The 18,124-nt window shown below is 38.3% G+C and overlaps 2 protein-coding genes across 5 annotated transcripts; both read left to right on the top strand.

The window, feature by feature from the left end:
- Positions 1 to 18: 18 nt before the first annotated feature.
- On the top strand, positions 19 to 6,188 carry LOC139625118 (ADP-ribosyl cyclase/cyclic ADP-ribose hydrolase 1-like). 4 transcript variants are annotated; one of them, XM_071484778.1, is made up of 10 exons: positions 19 to 814; positions 1,199 to 1,273; positions 1,414 to 1,537; positions 2,446 to 2,608; positions 2,684 to 2,819; positions 3,532 to 3,614; positions 3,764 to 3,837; positions 3,929 to 4,021; positions 4,537 to 4,623; positions 4,994 to 6,188. In XM_071484778.1, the coding sequence occupies exons 2-10, from the start codon at positions 1,255 to 1,257 to the stop codon at positions 5,091 to 5,093; spliced, it is 879 nt and encodes a 292-aa protein (XP_071340879.1). In that variant the 5' UTR covers positions 19 to 814; positions 1,199 to 1,254; the 3' UTR covers positions 5,094 to 6,188. The 4 variants fall into 4 exon arrangements, with proteins under 4 accessions (XP_071340879.1, XP_071340880.1, XP_071340878.1 ...); XM_071484779.1 differs by having other exon boundaries at positions 1,158 to 1,273; positions 2,446 to 2,572; XM_071484777.1 differs by having other exon boundaries at positions 1,158 to 1,273.
- Positions 6,189 to 6,489: 301 nt separating this feature from the next.
- On the top strand, positions 6,490 to 15,400 carry LOC139625117 (ADP-ribosyl cyclase/cyclic ADP-ribose hydrolase 1-like). The gene is made up of 8 exons (XM_071484776.1): positions 6,490 to 6,798; positions 10,138 to 10,264; positions 10,373 to 10,508; positions 11,842 to 11,924; positions 13,139 to 13,212; positions 14,492 to 14,578; positions 14,778 to 14,861; positions 14,959 to 15,400. The coding sequence occupies exons 1-8, from the start codon at positions 6,620 to 6,622 to the stop codon at positions 15,014 to 15,016; spliced, it is 828 nt and encodes a 275-aa protein (XP_071340877.1). The 5' UTR covers positions 6,490 to 6,619; the 3' UTR covers positions 15,017 to 15,400.
- The last annotated feature ends 2,724 nt before the right edge of the window (positions 15,401 to 18,124 follow it).

Genomic DNA, 18,124 nt, shown 5'->3' with positions numbered 1-18,124 from the left:
TGACAGGGCATAAATGGCACAAAGATCCACTGTGATATTCAGTGTTTAGTGTTACTGGAAACTTTGTGATCTCTCATATGACGGCATTTAGATGTATGCGTAACCATGGGTAACAGCAGTGAAAATGCCCTGTTTTTGTTTTTGAGAAATTCTGATTAGAAAACAAGCAATGTGTGCAACACTTGAAGCCCACTGTGAAGGTTATAAAGGTTAGCAGTCCCCTGTGGACATCTAAGGTATTACAAAGACACTCAAACAAACAGAGCATTCATACAGAACAAATACTGATAGATACAGAAGATGGATAATCTTTTATAAAATTGAAAATTCCCTTTAACCCACACATTTCATGCCCTCATTACCAGCAAAACTTACCATTTACTTTCCATTTTTGACCATTTTATAAAATGACATCTGCTATCCTCAAAATAATACTGAAGGCTTATTCTGAGACATACATATGATGTATGTATGACATATGATAATGCAGTGTGTCCAACCATTGACTTATATTTCTTCCTCCAGCTCATGGCACTACTCAGAGAACAGCACACTCTCTGTGTGTGTAATGGTGCCATAATGGAAGTCATGTGGATCTATTTGTTGCAGCAGGAGGCTGGGGAAAACATCTTATCTGTCCTTAAAGAATGTCTCTGTGGGTTGTTGAGGAGCTGTGTTTGTCAACCTATAAAGAGCAACCTCTCTTGGGCATGTCGACCATAAGCCCTGACAAGAGGATCCACATCACATCGTGCTAGGAAATCATCTCACATCACAGCCATCTGTTTCATTCTAACTATCAGCAAGGGGATTGGTAAGCATTTACTTCTAAGTTTTTTCGGACAGTTACAAAACCGGGCATGTGTTTCTATTTATTCACATGATATTTCATGATTGTACGTGCAGTAGTGTGAAAAATGTGTACCTTTTGTGTATCTCCTTGAAATGCTTGAGGGTTTATTGCTGTCTAAAGGTCAGCCATCATCATTTGGTAAAATCTCCCAGAGGGTGTTTGAAAAGATGCCAGGTTTCGAGGGAGAAAGTTTCATACATGAAGCAAGATAATTACGTTTCAGTCAATCAAAATGTATACCTCAGCAGCTCCCAGGAAAGTACTTGCTGGCCCGGACTGATGCATATTTTTCAATGATCAACAGTTAAGGAGATTAAAACATGCATGAACACCTTGCATCTATAGTGAGGATCAATGAAGCAGTCCTCGTGACTTCCTCTAAAACATCTGTGACCTTTGTAATGATCAACGTGACAATGTGTAAGTAACTCCTCCCGACATCCATGCCATTTTTTTCCTTTGTCTCTTTCCTTTTATCTTTCTTTCTTTCTATTGATATAACCCCTCCTAAATGTGAAAGATAATGTCTTCTTTATTCCCCCTTTTTGTCCATTTCAAAGGGTTTATTATGCTTCTGCTCTGCCCCAGTCAACTGAGAGCACAGCTCGGGACAACCCCCAACATTAAACACATTGTGGTCGGAAGGTGCCACAGTTATATCACTCTAATTGATCCCAGCTTAAGGTAATGTACATTGTGGAGATTTATTCTCATGTCACAACATTTTGCAATCTTGCAAGTTTGACTACGTCAGATGAGAATTCACAGCACGACTTTGACTTTAACAACAATGACTTGTTTTCCTCCCAGTTTCCAAACCAAAAGAGTTAAGACTGGAGCCAGCAGCTCAATATGAGGCCAGTGTTGAAGCGCACATGACGGGATGTAACATTTGCTTTGATGTGATGTTGACTCATGTTTTTCTTTTATGTGCTTCTGTAAAAAGACAGAAATCGAGGCAGAGCGGGAAGTATGAAAAGATGTTTTATTTCATGGGAAATTCTAGCATATTTTCACACAGCTTGATCTATAATCAGCGGTATTTGCTCAGTTTCTCTTCAAAAGATGTAATATCCTATTTCATGTCTTATTATAAAACATTTTATCACTTTGTATCACAAAGATGCCTACATTTTTAAATGGCATTCAGTTAAATAAAGAAAATTTAATCACTCATTTATGCCTAAAACCCAGAAATTTGTTCCTAGGATCTGACTCGTGAATTGAATATCGATCAATATACAGTTTGATGATTTAAATAGCAATTATTTCCTCCACCCCTGACATACATGCATTAAAAATATAAGGGCTACAACTTACAGTTGTTTTCAATACTGATTATTTCCCTGATTAATTGAGACTTGGATAGATGCTTGGTTGAAAATGGTAAAACATCATCCAGCCCAGTTTGGGAAATATCCTGTTTTGTCCAACCAACAGTCCAAAACCCAAAGATATTTGGGAATACATTTTTAATTTAAAAGAAATCCTCAAAATGATGAACTGATTATCAAAGTAGTTTTTTAAAAAAACCCTCAGAAATAGTCTAAGACATCATAAAACATTAAAAATGATTCCATATGTATGTGTAGGTATGACTGTGAGGAGATCTGGAGACACTTTGAGGAAGCAGTTGTCCATCAGTCTTCTTGTAATGTAACGGTGGAGGATTATCATCAGATGTTTTATTTAATGCCACAAACCTGGCCGTGTGATGGGGTGAGCAAGACTGAGATTCTAGCTCCGAAATTAGAGGTATGTTCATCATTTTAAATCAATTACTCTTTGGATGGAACATGTTTGAGTCATGTTTCCCCTCCTTCTGCTCAGTTTCTCTTCTGGAGTAAAACCAGGACACTGATGCACAGCTATGCAGCTGTGGTTCGTCACTTCTGGACGCTGGAGGACACACTGGTTGGCTTCATGTTCAATGACCTCATCTGGTGTGGACAAGACGAAGACCCAGGTAAATCTTTTCTCCAATTAAAAGAAGTCAAAAATCTAAATTTGATTCTTTGCTGTTCAGTTAATAATCTCATAGCCCCTCAGATGTACCTTGTGGGCACTTTGAGGGGTGCTGATCCCCAGGTTAGGAAGGTTAGGTTAGGTTACATCTGTGTTTATCTGGAATCATATAAAATATTAAACACGTGTGTGAAATTATGTCATAATTGCTGTGTGAAGTCTCGTGTTTGTGCGGTCACACTGATCTAGACCTTGACCTTTGACCACCAAAATCTAATCAGTTTGTCCTTGAGTCCCAGTGAACATATTGATGCCAACTTTGACACATGCAAGAGTATTGATCAGACTCTCAGCAGAAAGCAAATGCAGTGAGCATGTTACACAAAAATGCTGAACTAGTACGTAATTTTTTTTAAGTCTACTCAGTGATAAACGCATTTCACTTGGTAGCACCAGGATGCAAAGGAAAACATCCTCCCTCAGGAAGCTGCAGCTGTGCTCCCCGATGTTTTACATGCCTTTAGAATTTCTATCACAATCATAGTGAAGAGAGATTAACCTGCCAGCTGCATGTTGTTGCATGTCATCCTCAATACAATCACCTAAACTTGTTTATTTTTTTCTCCTTCTACTCATTCATGTCTCTTTTTGAGTATTACCGAGGTCCTGAAACCCTGTGTCTTTTAACTGACAGCTGTGAATTTGACACACAGGTTTTGATTTCAACTCCTGTCCAAAGTGGTCAGCGTGCAGAACTCACCCAGTGTATTCCTTGTGGAGGCAAGCCTCTCAGAATGTGAGTTTAACGCCCAAACTGAAAAACAGGATTTTCACCACTCTACTCTACACGCACATCTGTGCTGTTCATCATTCTGACGCAACAGACTGCTCCAAAACCAGCAGTGGAATATTCCCCTCACGTGAATTTCCTTATTCATTTGTCAGTTTGCAGAAATGGCTTGTGGAAACATCACTGTATTACTGAACGGATCTATCGTCAACGCTTTCAACAGGAAAAGGTCCAAAAAAAAAATTGAATAAAAAAAATATGCATGAATGCAAATATGTTGCTGTTTGTTGAGTATGTAATTTTTTTTTTTATTCCCACAGCATGTTTGGAAGTGTTGAACTGGACAACCTGAATCCACAAAGGGTGGATTATGTCAACATTAAGGTGGTGACCAATCTAGAGGGGCCATATATGTGAGGATAAAAACAGCTGATACTTTGTAAAAATGTAGCACAAAGTCACTGGAGTCTTTAGACCATTTTGTAATATAAGCAATGAATGAGAGCAACGCTGGGGTTTCCAGGTTGTGAAACATCCCTCTGCTGATGTCACATTTTAGCTCTTAAATTTTAGTTTCTTGAAAAACTTGTTCAAAATCAGGGCCAAGTTCCATTTATTACCTCATTAACATCAATAACTGCAAAGTTTATGCCTCATTATAAAGCTTAAGAAAAGATTTATGACTGCATTTGGAATGATAAGGCTATTTGTTGCATAATGACAATAAAGTTGAATTTAATTTAATCATTCACCAATAGAATAACCATTGGGCAGCCCGAATGTTGTTTGTAATCATAAGCTTTATTGATATTGCCAGTTGTTACAGCTTTTGAACCCTTCATAAGTGGTGACTTATCAGAAACTTTTACCCATTAAAGAATTCACATTCACAGTTCATGTTTGAACTTGTTGTTTTTCTCCTCTCCAGAGAATCATGTAGTCAAGGATCCATCGTAGACCTGATCCAAATCCTCCAGTCCAGAGGTTTCCGCTGGACTTGCACAGACAATGACGAGTAAGTCCAGCAAGTCCACCAAATGAAATGACCAAACACGTTGTTTGACCATTTGCCCTCTAGAACGAGGGTTTTCTGACCAGGTTTTAAACATGATTTAGTTTTTTCCAATACTGTTACAAATCACTTGAAAAATGAATCCAATACATGATGTGACAACACTGTGGTTAAGGTTTGGTCACGCTTAGGGAAAGATCATGATCTGATGCTGTTGTTCTTGAGAAGACTCTTGACGTTTTACTCAGAGAGACAAATTGACAGACAGGTGGACATAAAGAATGTGAGAATTTATACAGATGTTGTTTGTGACTTTGTCATGAACTTCCTGATGAAACTACCCTGGAGTAACAAGAACTATATTTCTCCGCAGGACCTTGATGATCCTTCAGTGTATCCAGGACCCAAAACAGCCCTCCTGCCAGACATGTGCAAACAGCCTGTTACACAGAAAGAGCCTCACATCCAACTGAATCACCCACATGTTTAACATGTAGTCTGATATTGTTATTTTACACTCAGTGAAGGTGGTTTTCAAATAAACATGATTTTAATGTGAATCCACATTACAAATAAAGGAATAACCTGTCACTAAATGGAGGTCAGAAACCGGCATTTTGGGGCCTGTGTTCACAAAGGAAATACTGCAGATCTTAATAATCATAGAAATATTATTTTCTTTTTATTTGGTTTCATTTCACTCGTGAATTGTTAACCTTTTTTTTTTAGTTTGATCAGTTTTCAGGCTGTAACACACCCACTGACACACCCATATGCAGTGTGCAACTTGAGCTATTTGCTTCAGGTAGACCAGGTAGATCCTGGTCTTATCAAAGCCACTAGAGTTCGATTTGAACTTGCAGCACTATCATTATGGCATCACACATCTGGCAAAACAGGTGAGGTACCGGTTTACTGGGATGTTTAACGTTTAGTTTTGATCCTCATGCCTGTGCTCAAAGGTCTATGGCATTTCTCAACATGTTCGCTGTTGATAGCCATGCTATGACCTTTGAATTACAGCCCACACACATCTTTTAAGAACTGACTTTAATTTCATGAACTTCACCCAGTTATTATAACAACTCTTTGGTTTAAGTTTCTATTATTAACCTACTTACTTGGCAGATACAAAAAAAATGTCTTAAAAAAGAAAGGCTTCCAAACTTGTTTATGCTCGCTCCACAGCTATATTTTTGTTCTGTCTGAATGCCTGTGGTGTAGTGCAGCCAGGTAGAGATCCTTGTATTCAAGGTTGTAGCTGCCATTGAAGTCGTGTTAAGTCATGTTCCCAATATTTTTAAGTCAAAGAATTAAAAATCAACACATGGTGGATATATTGTAGACTGATTCCATAATTTTACATGTTAAATTTGACTATTTATGTACCTCACTTTTATTGGTGTGTTAAAGGCCTTGTTGTTGTTGTTTTACACTCGTGAAAGACAGTCCTGAGATAAGTATTCAGATTAATTACTTAAGCAAACACAATTCTATTAAAAAGAAAGGCTTACTACTCCACTGCAAGTAAAAGTCCTGCATTAAAAATGTTACCTAGTAAAAGTACAGAGGTATCTGCAATAAAAATGGACTTGAAATATAAAATGTGAAAGTACTCACTATTATCATTATTATAATCTACCATATAATATATCTTAATTCACTGTACTGTCTTACGAAATGCTCCATTCTGTGTAAGAAGGGTTTTAGGTATGTAAAGTAGATTTCAATACATGTTTTTTATTGTTTTGTTTTGTTTGTTTGTTTGTTTGTTTGTTTTGTCTCTCTCTTAACTTCCCGCCGCCGTGTATCGGTGTCTCGACGGCGTGACCTTTGACCTCCACTTCACCGTGATTGACGAGATTCCTGCACGAGCCGGCGCGCGCGCACCTCTCCATAAATAGCCCGTCGGAGCGCGAGCGTCGCTCAGTGTCGCCGAGCAACTCCCGAAGTTTGCCCGAAGTTCACCCGAAGTTTCCGAAGTAAAGGCTTTTCCTAAATGGAGCACGCAGGACGTGGACCTGCGGAGAAGAGACGGGGGAAACGCTGCGTCGTTTTAAGCGTCGCCTTCGTCCTGCTTATTATTGTTATTCTGGCCGTCGCGCTGGGGCTGACGCTGCGGCGCAACACAGATGAGCTGAGAGCGACTTTCACTGCTCGGTGTGAGGAATTCAGCGGGTAGGTGCTTTATTTCTTACAGTTTACATGCAGAATAATAAAAAAAAAAGGTGCAAGTGCAGGGTGTCAGGGTCCTTCCTCACACAGCTTTTAATGCTAGAAACAACTTGTGTAACTTCAGATGTGTTAAATGTGTTGCAGCAGGCTGCCTCAGCTGTTTATTGGGTGTATACCAAGCTGAAACTACTGCAGAATCCCGCCTTCATAAAAAAAAGTTAGGATGCACAGTTTCTGCTGAAACTTTTACAGGGAGGTGTTGAACCGACTGCATTATCATCTTGGAAGGTGTAGTTTGTGGTGTTGTTGAATTGTGTTGCGTTCAAGGCTACTGATGGATGTTTCTGTTATTTTGTCAACCCCATTTAAATAGCCCATTTATCATTGAGAGAAAGCTCAATAACAGGCACATCTCTGTAGAAGGTAAATACACCACAAACACCAAATCCTCCAAAATGAGCGTTAGGTTCATCAGTCGACATTTCTCCCAGGCGGTTTCAACAAAAGCATTACAACCTTCAGTGTCATACAGATAAAATGTCTCAAAGTAAATTCAGTGTTAAAGTTGAAGCTCAGCCCTAAAAAGTTTGGTCTCTGTTACTCCGGTCAATGATTAATTCACCTGCTTAGTTTCTGCTCTGTCTGCATGTCCGGTGGTTTGTGTTCACTGGATCTACATTGTCATTATTACACCAGAAACACAGTTTTTCTGTATTATTCCCCGTAATTGAGCTAATACTGACAGCCATGGCAGTTTTATTGAAGTGTATTTATAATAATAATAATAATAATAATAATAACATTATTATGTATTACAGTTCAAAAAAGTGCTTCACAAAAGACAAAAAAAACAAACCGATGTCCACTTCATTGGCTACACCTGTCCAGGCTAATGTTGACACTGTCATATGTTCTAGCATTGAGGTCAGGTGCTGTACCAGCCCGCGTTATATTAAGAGGTGTTTCTAATATTCTGTCACCCTCAAGTGTGTAAACTGGAGGGCCAAACGCAGAGAAACAGCAACTCAACACTGTAGTCCAGCACACCAGCCTCAGCTATGACTGCAATAATAAACATATAATTGACCTGACACATTTCTGATAATGTCTACAACAGCTGACCATTATAAACTTCTTGAAGATAGATGCTGTGGCAGGGCTGTTGTATTGGATTGTATTAGACTGTACAGCTGACTTAAGACTGCTATAAAATATGTAACAGATCAAAATCTAAATAAAGAGTGATGTTACGTTCAAGGGAGGGGAAAAAGCACTTTTTACCTTTGTCAAATGAAAACTAGCAAGTTTCCCAGTAAATACAGTCAATAAAATGTACTTCAAACATATGAGCATGAGTCTGCAGTAAGATAGAAGGAGTGCTTTTACAGTTGGTCTTAAAAACTATGTGCTAACCTGCACTAGAGTTGGTGCTAGAGTTTGTATCAAAATGAGACTGAAGTCTTATTTTCTGCATTATCTATTGTGATAATACTGACTGATAATATGGACTGTACATGTGTCGGGTACTTCTAAACCCTGATACTGTGTTCCTATCTGAAAGAGTTTCTTTACTTTCAAGGGAAGGGTGAATAACCCCCCCCCCCCTCAAAAAAAAGAAGTTACACTCTAATAAAAATTAGCTGGACTAACTCAATTAGTCTAGTACAACCAACTTGATTTGTTTTGTCCTCTACAAGCTTAATTATGTTGAACCAACTCAATTTTTATACCAAAGTTTTAGTGTTAATAAGTGGTCAACTTAATCTATTAAAGTTGCTATAACTCCTTTATTTTACTTTCCTTCTACTCAGAAAAGTCCATGCAAATTGTTCCCTTAAATTTTATTGAGTACAACTAACTTATTTCACTTAAGTCAGAAGAAATTAGACAATGCAATTCCAGTTTTACCGTCAAAGCACATTTATTGTAAGCAACTTCAATATCGATAACAATTTTTATTGCAATCAACACTGTCACTGCCTGCTATCTGAACAGGGTTCTTCCTTAATGAAGCTGGTTTGTGCGTTATGTAATAAATGTACTGAACTTGTACAGAATAAAGTGTATACAGCACAACTTCACAAAATGTACAGATGTGATGTAAATGTAAGTTCTGTCTATTTGAACTTAGATTTTAGGTAGCAGTAGTCCTGTAGTAATAACTTGCTGTCTATATGATGTTTTTCAATGTTTTAATGTTGCTATCCGTTGCTAACCATTGTTGGGAAATGTTGCTTTCCTAGCCGGATGTTGCGACCAGTTCTCCCGTCTCTGAAAAACAAGAAGAAAAAATACAGTTAAAATCAAATGTGATCAAAATAAATAGCTTATTACTATCCTACAGAAAAAAATTTAAGAGATCACTGCCAAATCACAAGTTTCTCTGATTGTATTTGCAGAAAATATTAACTGTTCAAAATATATATAAAAAAGATTAATATTCTTTGCAATACTCAAGGTTTGAAAACATTTTTTTTTTCATTTTGAACACTGATTTTCTGGAGCCAAAAACAGAGAACGATAATTTTGCAGAGTCCCTTAATTTTATTTTCAGGGGCTGTAACTTATTTGATGTGGTGTTGGCTCTCAGCCTACATTTGCACACTGCATGTGGAGAATATTATTTTCTTTTAATTAACCAACTTTTAACATAAAAATATTTTTACTTTGAAGACATCAGTTAGCTAGCTAAAAGCTGAGGACAAAGCATGCTGCAGATATTTCACTTTTACTGTTGTGCGACTGGACTGAGCGCTGATAGTTACTTGCTGTTGCACATACAATAAAGACAATAAAAAAATATTTACTCACCAGGTAAAGTGAATCCAACCCCCTGACCTTCACTCCTTGCGGTCTCTCCCTCTGTTGCTGGTGCAGTCTGGCAGCATAAAATGGCCGTTGGTCACGTTCTCTGCTGGCACACGTGATAGGAAGCTGCACTAACTTAATATTATAATACAATATTAAGTTTCATTAACTTAATTCTTTTCCTTGTTAAGTGAAGGCAGAAATGCTTATCCAAAATCAGTATATTTTTGAGTTAAGACAACTTTCTTCATTTTTAATTTTGATCAACTTCTTGAAATAAGTTATCAACTTAATAAAATAATGGACATGTAACAAATTGTATTTTTTATGTAGAAAAAAGTCATGTTTTTAAGTCATACTAACTAACCTCCTGAATCCTTTCTTAGAGTGTAGTCATTAAATAGTAAATCGAGTAATTCAAACGCGTGATCATCGCTGTGCAGTAAAATAAAGGTGTTACATGAGGGGAAGTGTGTGCCTCTTGGTCCTACACTTGATCCACATTCCTGAACAGAACCCTCACTTATTTTTCAGATATGACTGTCAAAACATATGGGATACATTTCAACAAGCCTATGTAGGGAAGGACCCTTGTGAAGTTCCCGTGGAAGCCTATGACTCTCTCATTGCTGCAGCCCCCTTCAAACCTTCATGCGACAGAGTAAACATCAATCATCACATCATCTATCTATACCTGATGTCTTTCCTAATGTAGGTTCATCTGTTTAATATTGTGATATTAACTTTTTTTTTTTTCTTGGGGGGTTAGATGATGTTCTGGAGCAAAACAAAGGATGTGGTCCATGATTTCACTGAGAAGAGAGATTGTTTTCTCACCCTGGAGGACACGCTGTTGGGATCTGTCCTAAATGATCTGACCTGGTGTGGAAAGGAGGGCAGCAGTGGTAAGACTCCAGACAGCCTCACAGCTGGGTACAGTTTAATTCACTTTAGATTATTATTTGCAAAATATACAAAAAAGTAAAGGGCAGTAAAGTAAAGGGAGTCATTTACCAATATCTGTAAAGTTGTACTTATTTATATTTAACAACAATGTCAAATGTATTTTTCACCATTTAGGCAAAAGAGCTGACATTGCCCTTCGTGCGTGTTACTTGCCTTTGCAACATGAAACCATGGGAACTAACATGATATCTGCCATAACTGCTCATTTCAAATGCCAGAGGAGTTATTTATGACACACGTGCATATTGTACCAAGTCACGCCAGGTTTTTGATATGTGGCTCAGGGGACTTGCTTCAGCCTGCAAAACCTGAACAAGCAGTAGAGAAATCCTGTAGTATGATCACATGAAGTGTATACGTTCTGTTTTTTTTTTAAGACAGCTTTTTACTTCTTACATTTTACAGTTTACATCTCACAGGAAGCTATAATGCTAATTTACTATGCCGGTACTTGCAGCATCTTCACCTTTGCAGTCATTGTGTGGTACAGCAACAACCTAGATCTAGAAATATCAAAAATCATATGCAGTATGTAGCTACTGTCACACCAAGCACAAGATCCTAAAAGACCTCTCCCTCCCTGCCAAGCATGACCTTTCACCTTTATCTCCTCTTTTAGAAGACTAAAAAGTATTGAAACAAGGACAGCCAGGTTCTGTAACAGCACATTTCCAGAAGGTGATCTTAGGAATACTTTGGGAAATGTGCTTGTTCGAGAATTCACTATAATCTAAATATGCTAAATATGAAGCTACCACCACCAGCTAGTTATCTTATCTTAGCGCTAAGATTGGAACCAGCTAGCTTTGCTGGGCGCAGTCATTTTCTGGAGTCTCCTCTGGTTGTCTGGGAACTTCAAGACCCCAGGAAGCTGTTGCTGTAGTCTGGCACATAACCCCACCCCCAAAAACCACATGTCGGATTATTCGGTTTTGGCACAGATTAAACAAACACACTGGAGATGCAAGAAGGTGCATTTTCCGGTCTTTGAGCTAAGTTTAACTGGCTGAGTGGTCTCTGTTTTTTTTTTTTTTTTTATTGAACTTTCGACAAGAAAGTGAATAATCCTTTGTTATTTTATTGTTTGACCACAGTGTTTTTATGTTTTTGCTACTTGTTTTCTGTTTCCTTGAGGGAATGTGAGATTTCTGTTTTGTTTTCAACAGCTCACTAACGCAGACACCTATCAGCTACACTGAAACAGCAACAAAGATTTCAATGTGTGTGTGTGTGTGTGTGTGTTGTGTTGTGTTGTGTTGTGTTGTGTTGTAGAAACATTCACAACTGGCTGCCCAGGTTGGACAGATTGTGAAAACAACCCGGTTCGCTCATTTTGGAACCGAGCCTCAGCTGCTGTAAGTTAACAACAAAGAATTCCCTGGTTTTTGCAAAGAAAAAAAAAATGCAACAGTCTCAAGATCAAACTTGTGGTTAAAATAGCACATATGTGGAACATGAGGTGCAGCAAATGTCTCCTGTGTGTAAGTGATTATGATGGAGGAGCAAAGAAAAAGGTCACTCTGCCTGGTTCTTCATCAATGAGGCTTTGTGTTGGTCTCCATGGAGCCACATTGTGTAGCTCTCTCCTGAGCGAGCAGCAGCAGCAGCAACCCACACATTCAGAGGAGCCCTCACATTAGCTTCCGCTGGCATCGTTAGCAAAGCACTGCAGCTAAGCAGTCGACGTGAGGCCAGTCTGACCTTACGTCACGTCTGTATTATTATTACAAAATCCTCTCTTTGTGTGTCTCTAAAATGTATTTCTGTGCTGAGCTGCAGGCAGTGACAAAAAAAAGGGAAATTTGTTAAAAGACTACAGCATCCCATCATTAACACTGGAGGAGCATTAGGAAGAGGCCAGTGTTACAGGAGGAATGATTACAGTAAGAAAGATCTAAAAAGCCTGTTGTTGAAGAATGGGTCCTGCTGCACCTGTAACTGCACCTAACTAAAGACTAAGTGCAGCAAGACCTCCAGCCGCTGAAAAGTCACTCGAATACTGGATCACTAAAAAGTAAAGAGAGCAAGCAGATATTAGTTGACAAAATATATACTTTGGCAAATCTGTGGCAGCAGGCTGAAATTATATTGTCCAAAGCTGCTGCACGCAAACATGATTTGTGGTTTTACCTGTCAGCCTGTGAAGTGTCCAGAGACCTGAAAGGCCTGTAGCTGTTGTCAGACTGGTTGGTTTACAAACTATGTCAAACTATGTAATCATGTGTAATGAAGGCGTTTCTTTTTCCTGCTCTGATTGTTTTACTTCCTGAAGTAATTTCAACAGAAAATCTACTTGTTTAACTTAAGAAAACATGGATTAAAGCTGAGTCAGTGACATTTTGCATTCAAGCTCACACTTCCTGATAGAAACATACACTGTATCTTTCATTAAACTGAGCTGTACAGTATGAAATGATCTTTCAAAATAAGAAGGAATAAAACTAGTCAGTGCATATTGACTGTGTAAGTGTTTCCTCAAAATCTCGCTTTTTTTTTCAAGCAAGATGAAGCAGGTTTATGGTCTAAAGCTTAAGTGCATTCTTCTTTAACCGCCTCTTCATATGTGTAGTTTGCAGATGTTGCCTGTGGTGATGTCACAGCAATGCTAAACGGATCCATCACCACGCCGTTCAGTCCCACAAGGTGAGCTGCTCTTCACTTCCGTGTTGACAGTTTTATGAGTTCAGTGAGAACACTTTCCTCCTGTCTAACGTTGTGCAACACCGTGACAGTGACAGATGCACTGAAGATGTCAGAAAGCGCGGTTAAGGCAACATTATGCACATCTCCAACACAAATCAGATCGTTCTTGTGTCATATTTGTGATATAATTTGGGAACCGACGGCAAAGAAAAGCAAAAGTAGCACTGCACAACAAACCAAGCACCAGGATGATGTGTAATAATCTCAATGCCGACTTATTGGCATTGAAATGTTACTGTAAATATGATCTTTCTCTGCATGACATTTTAACTATCTAGAAAAAGTGAGCCACATTTTATGTGGTCCTCTTTCTCTGCAGTTTTATTGTTTGCCTCCACCACTGCTCCTGTAATGCATATCCCTTTCTTCCTTTATTAGCAGACTTTCAGCAGGGAAATGTATTCTAGGCTTGATGGATGAGGTTCCTGTCCGTTTCTTTGCCTTCGCTGTAAATCAAACAGTAACGCTGTGCTCTTGCTATTCCTGCCACCTGCTGGACAGCTCTGCAACTACTCTCATGTCGTCTCTGCAGCCGATGATTAGATTCATTATCAGTCGATCTGCAGGGTATTGTCTTGATTAATAGTTTAGTAACTATTATGTCCGAGAATGGTACAAATGGCCATCACAGTTCTATGAAGCTGGCTTGTTGTGTCAGACCAGCACTCCAAAGATGAAAGAAATGTTACAACCGTTAACATGAGAAAGCAGAAAATCCTCTAAGGAATAGTTGTATTTATGATTTTATTTAAAGCATCTGTTTGCTCAGGTAGCCTGTAAGGATGCTAGTTGGACCAGACCACTGTCTGTCAATTGGGGCTGAGATAAGGGTGTGTGCATGCAGAGTGCATGCCGAATTACTTCTGGGTGGTGCCTGCTGTTCTGTCACACTACTGCCTAAATTTCATTTCGTTTCACTGCATTGTATGGCCACTGAAAACATTACTTTTCACTTTAAATTTATTCTCAAACACCTAAGGTTTGTTCTGACTCATGATTTGAGATTTGTTAAAATTTCTGTCTTTATACAAAAGAAAAACCATGAGTGTAGCAACTCTTCTCTTCCATGTGTTACTGTCCTTTTTTTGTTGAGTGGAAGTACAAAATAATGCACGTCGAAGCCTTAATTTCAAAGCTTTGCTGCTGTTTATGTGTGCTCTCCTTTTCAGCTGAATTCATGTGCTCCCTCTAAATTGTGCTCTTTTATTCCTGCCATCAGTATTTTTGCGAGCATCGAAGTTAAGAGATTCAACGCCACCAGGATGAGAGCACTGAATGTTGTGCTCGTCACACAGAAGAACGCTGTGTAAGATTAAGACTTTTGCAACACAATTTTCCATTATTTTTGAATGTAATTAATACACAAATGTTCTGCATGTTCTTCCACAGTGGTTAGTAGGGTTTTGGGGTCCAACACACAAATATGCAGGCAAACGTACACTCACACTGGGAAAATTGACCTGAAATCGTGTTCTCTGTATCATTTGTGCATTTCTTCCATTCAGCACAAACTGCACAAATGCATCGTTAAAGGACTTACAGAAGGAGCTTGATAAAGGAATCAACTATAACTGCATGGAAGTGGCTGAGTAAGTACAGTGTGCGTGTGCGAGACAAGGTGATCACGTGTACGTTTCTGTTATCATAGCGTCTTGACTCTTGGTGTTACTCTGCCTCTGTCTGTAGATCTCAGATCAAGGAGTGCGGCAACGATCCGGAGAAACCGTGTGGCGCCTGTTGGTGAAAGTGTCAGATTACAATGTCCAACTGTAAAGAATATTTGTCTAGAGTTTGAGTCTTTGTGAATCACAAAATGTGCCTTATTAATGGGTTTTTTAGGTTTAATTCTTTTCATACCTGTGGGCCAGTTTAACTAAATGTGAAATGTGTCTTTTTATGATATATGACAAAGCATCTTTGTATTTTGTACCAGGTCTTATAGAGTTGTGGTTAAGTGTCATGTACTCTAAGGTAAAACACCAGTGCTCCAACTCTAATGTTCAACTGACAATCTCCTGCCAGGTGTGATCGGATTTTGCGATTTTTTTTTTTTTTTTTTGAATACAGGTTAAAATATGTCTTTGGGTTCTACACTGTGATAATGGAAAATAAAAGAAATGATCAATGAGACTAGTGTATTTATTGAGACATTTTTCAAGTACCCTATTTAAGTGTCTTATAGCATTGTAATCTATGTGTGTAGATAATATTAATTATCCTTGATTGATTGTTGTCAGATTAAGTAAATATAAAAGGTTTGTACAATTTGAGGTGTTTTTCTCTGTTTCACTTTATAACATTTATCAGCATGTAGCTTACTGTAAGCAGAGTGCAGCAGTGTCAATGACACTATAATAATTAACTTTCATAATCGTGAGTTTTCAGTAACACCTCACAGCTTCTTTAAAACCTTTTGGATTTTTAAATGGATAAAAAACGATGGTGGATCGGTGGATTTCCTGGTGTCGTGTAAGTCATTGTTATTAAGGTATTGTATTGTTTTCTGCTTGAGACGGAGCAGTTCAAAAAGAATTTAATGTGCACATGTAGGGAATTCAAGGGAGGAAGCAATAAGTATTATAATCTTATTCTACCTGCTGAAGTTGATAAACACATGGAAAGAATCTGCATATCATACCTCAAATAGACTTTTCAGTGTCCTCTGTACATGTGGTGAGCTTTGATGGCTCTGCAACAAGGGAACATGGGAACAAATGCAGATTTGAGTCAAAACTACCCATGGCATATGTTCTTTGAAACAAGTTAAACCCTTAAAAAACCCTTATTTTTATTTCTCTGTGGGCATGTGTTTTATTCTACAAACATCCACTTGTCTGCCCAGGATGGGAGAAGCATCCAAATAACCCTGCTTGCATGTTGTGGAGAAGAGCATCTCTTGAAGTAAGTGTCCCACAAGAAATCACTGAATTTGCCAATAATACAATAGTCCTGGGCATGGACAGATTATGAGACAATAGGACCATAGGAGCAAAACTCAAGAACTGAAAGATATGGTGTTTGTGGTGTTTTTGTGTCTAATTATACTTATTTTGCATTTCTTTTTGGTAATTTTGTGTCTTTTTGTAATTGTTCTGTGTCTCTTTCTGGTCCTTCTCTGTCTGGTCTTTCTTTTGTTTTGCACCTTTGTGGTGGTGCAGCTATTTGTAGTGCTGTTGAGACTCACTGTGGTCATTTTGCAAATCTCAGTTTCCTGTCTGAATGTTTGAAAGATAGTTTCAGAACATTTATGGTTTGCAGTCAGAAGTTTGCAAAGTCATTCAATATGAATGGTTTTTTTATATTACATTAAAAAAAATATAATCCTGACAGCTTTATGTTTACTACAAAATAATTAATGTATAAAATCACCCTAGAGAGTATAAATGTACACACACGAGTGTTGCCTCATTAGTGCACCACAACAAATTGTCAAAATTTTGCTTATAGTTATAGTTTGTTCCCTTCATTAAGCTATAGTGTACCTGTCTTCCAAAAATAATGTGCACGTCTTTACCATTGCATCTCTATGTCTGTAGTTTGCAAATTATGCCTGTGGGGAAGTCATAGCAATCGGAAATGGAGAAGAAGATGAACCATTTGATCCTAACAGGTAAGCATTAAAAACGTGTTTCCCTCTTCTGCTGTTTGTTCATTTACTCGAACGTTCTGACGGTAACGGTGTTTGCTGGCGAAGTGAAACCTCTGTGCATCCAATCAGCTTTACTTCACATGAATGTCCTTCCCCGGTCCTGTTATGTTCTCTGGCCACCAACAGCTAAGGAAAGTGAAAGCAACACAACTTGATGGGATAATGAGATATATGTGTGTGTGTGTGTGTGTGTGTGTGTGTGTGTGTGTGCACATTAGCTATGTTGAAGTCTTAACTTGTTCGCCACCAGGTAATTCATGATGAACTGGGTAAATGTGTGTACTACAGAATTATTAAGAATGTTTTTTTTCTTCTGCTTGTAGTGCTTTTGCAATGGAGGTAAGGAATCTAGGCCCCAACGAGACACGCCTGACAGTGCTTCTGGTCAATGGGGACGAGTATGTGTGCAATTTTCTTCTTGTTGTTTCGCATAATGTTTTGTCACAATTCTTTTCTTTTGATTATAAATGACAAGCCTGATGTTTGATTTTAGACATCTGCTAAGGAGAATGTGAAGGTACGTCACACTGTGTGGTGTGTTGGGACAGGAGGCGCTCTGTTTACCTGCATACCTTTTGTTTCCTTTGTGGTGGTGCTGGCTTAGCATTTAGAAATAACTGGAATCTCTATTTTACCAGTAATTAGCACCAAATGAAAAAGTTCTTTCCAGGAGACCTCTTAGGGGATTATCTGAAAATAAACTGAGGTTTACTAACCCATAAAACGGAGCATTACTTAATAATATTGTATGTAAGTAACTGTAATTTTTCGTTGCATGTTATATTAAGTATGCAGAGAAAGATTAGTGCAATTTTTGGTATAAATGGGGAAATGGTACAAAGCAGGAACACACAGGAAGACAAACGGAAAGTGAAGCTAAAGCTTTTTTACCTCTGCATTTCTCTCATTTAGGTCAAAGTGTAACTCTGAGAATTTACAGACCTTATGGAAAGAACTGGATAAAAAGGGAATTGAACATTGTCATCAGTTAACACATCAGTTTCCTATAACCGTGATGGCAAACTTTTCTGAACCGTGACCATAACCGAGTAGTTTTAGTTGACGTTAACAATACAGGCAGATCAGAAAATTCCCAAATACAGTTTACATACACTTGCAAGTCCATCAGTGTGCTACTTCCAGATCTGCCTATGGTGCAGTTTAACCTGTAACATCTAAATTCTCTTTATAGCCAAAATGTCA

The sequence above is a fragment of the Trachinotus anak genome, unplaced genomic scaffold (assembly GCF_046630095.1).
Source record: "Trachinotus anak isolate AG129_WGS33_773 ecotype Australia unplaced genomic scaffold, CSIRO_AGI_Tana_v1 ptg000009l, whole genome shotgun sequence".
Lineage (NCBI taxonomy): Eukaryota > Metazoa > Chordata > Actinopteri > Carangiformes > Carangidae > Trachinotus > Trachinotus anak.
Note: the sequence above shows the minus strand (reverse complement) of the source record. Positions and strands in the feature narration are given on the sequence as shown.

What these genes read in the sequence shown, in the direction of transcription:
- LOC139625117 (XM_071484776.1), top strand. Translation starts at nt 6,620, where the DNA reads ATGGAGCACGCAGGACGTGGACCTGCGGAGAAGAGACGGGGGAAACGC. An exon ending in GGAACCGAGCCTCAGCTGCT is followed by an intron (nt 11,925 to 13,138) that starts GTAAGTTAACAA and finishes TCATATGTGTAG; the next exon opens with TTTGCAGATGTTGCCTGTGG. An exon ending in GTCACACAGAAGAACGCTGT is followed by an intron (nt 14,579 to 14,777) that starts GTAAGATTAAGA and finishes TCTTCCATTCAG; the next exon opens with CACAAACTGCACAAATGCAT.
- LOC139625118 (XM_071484777.1), top strand. Translation starts at nt 1,174, where the DNA reads ATGCATGAACACCTTGCATCTATAGTGAGGATCAATGAAGCAGTCCTC. An exon ending in CTAATTGATCCCAGCTTAAG is followed by an intron (nt 1,538 to 2,445) that starts GTAATGTACATT and finishes ATGTATGTGTAG; the next exon opens with GTATGACTGTGAGGAGATCT. An exon ending in AACGCTTTCAACAGGAAAAG is followed by an intron (nt 3,838 to 3,928) that starts GTCCAAAAAAAA and finishes TTATTCCCACAG; the next exon opens with CATGTTTGGAAGTGTTGAAC.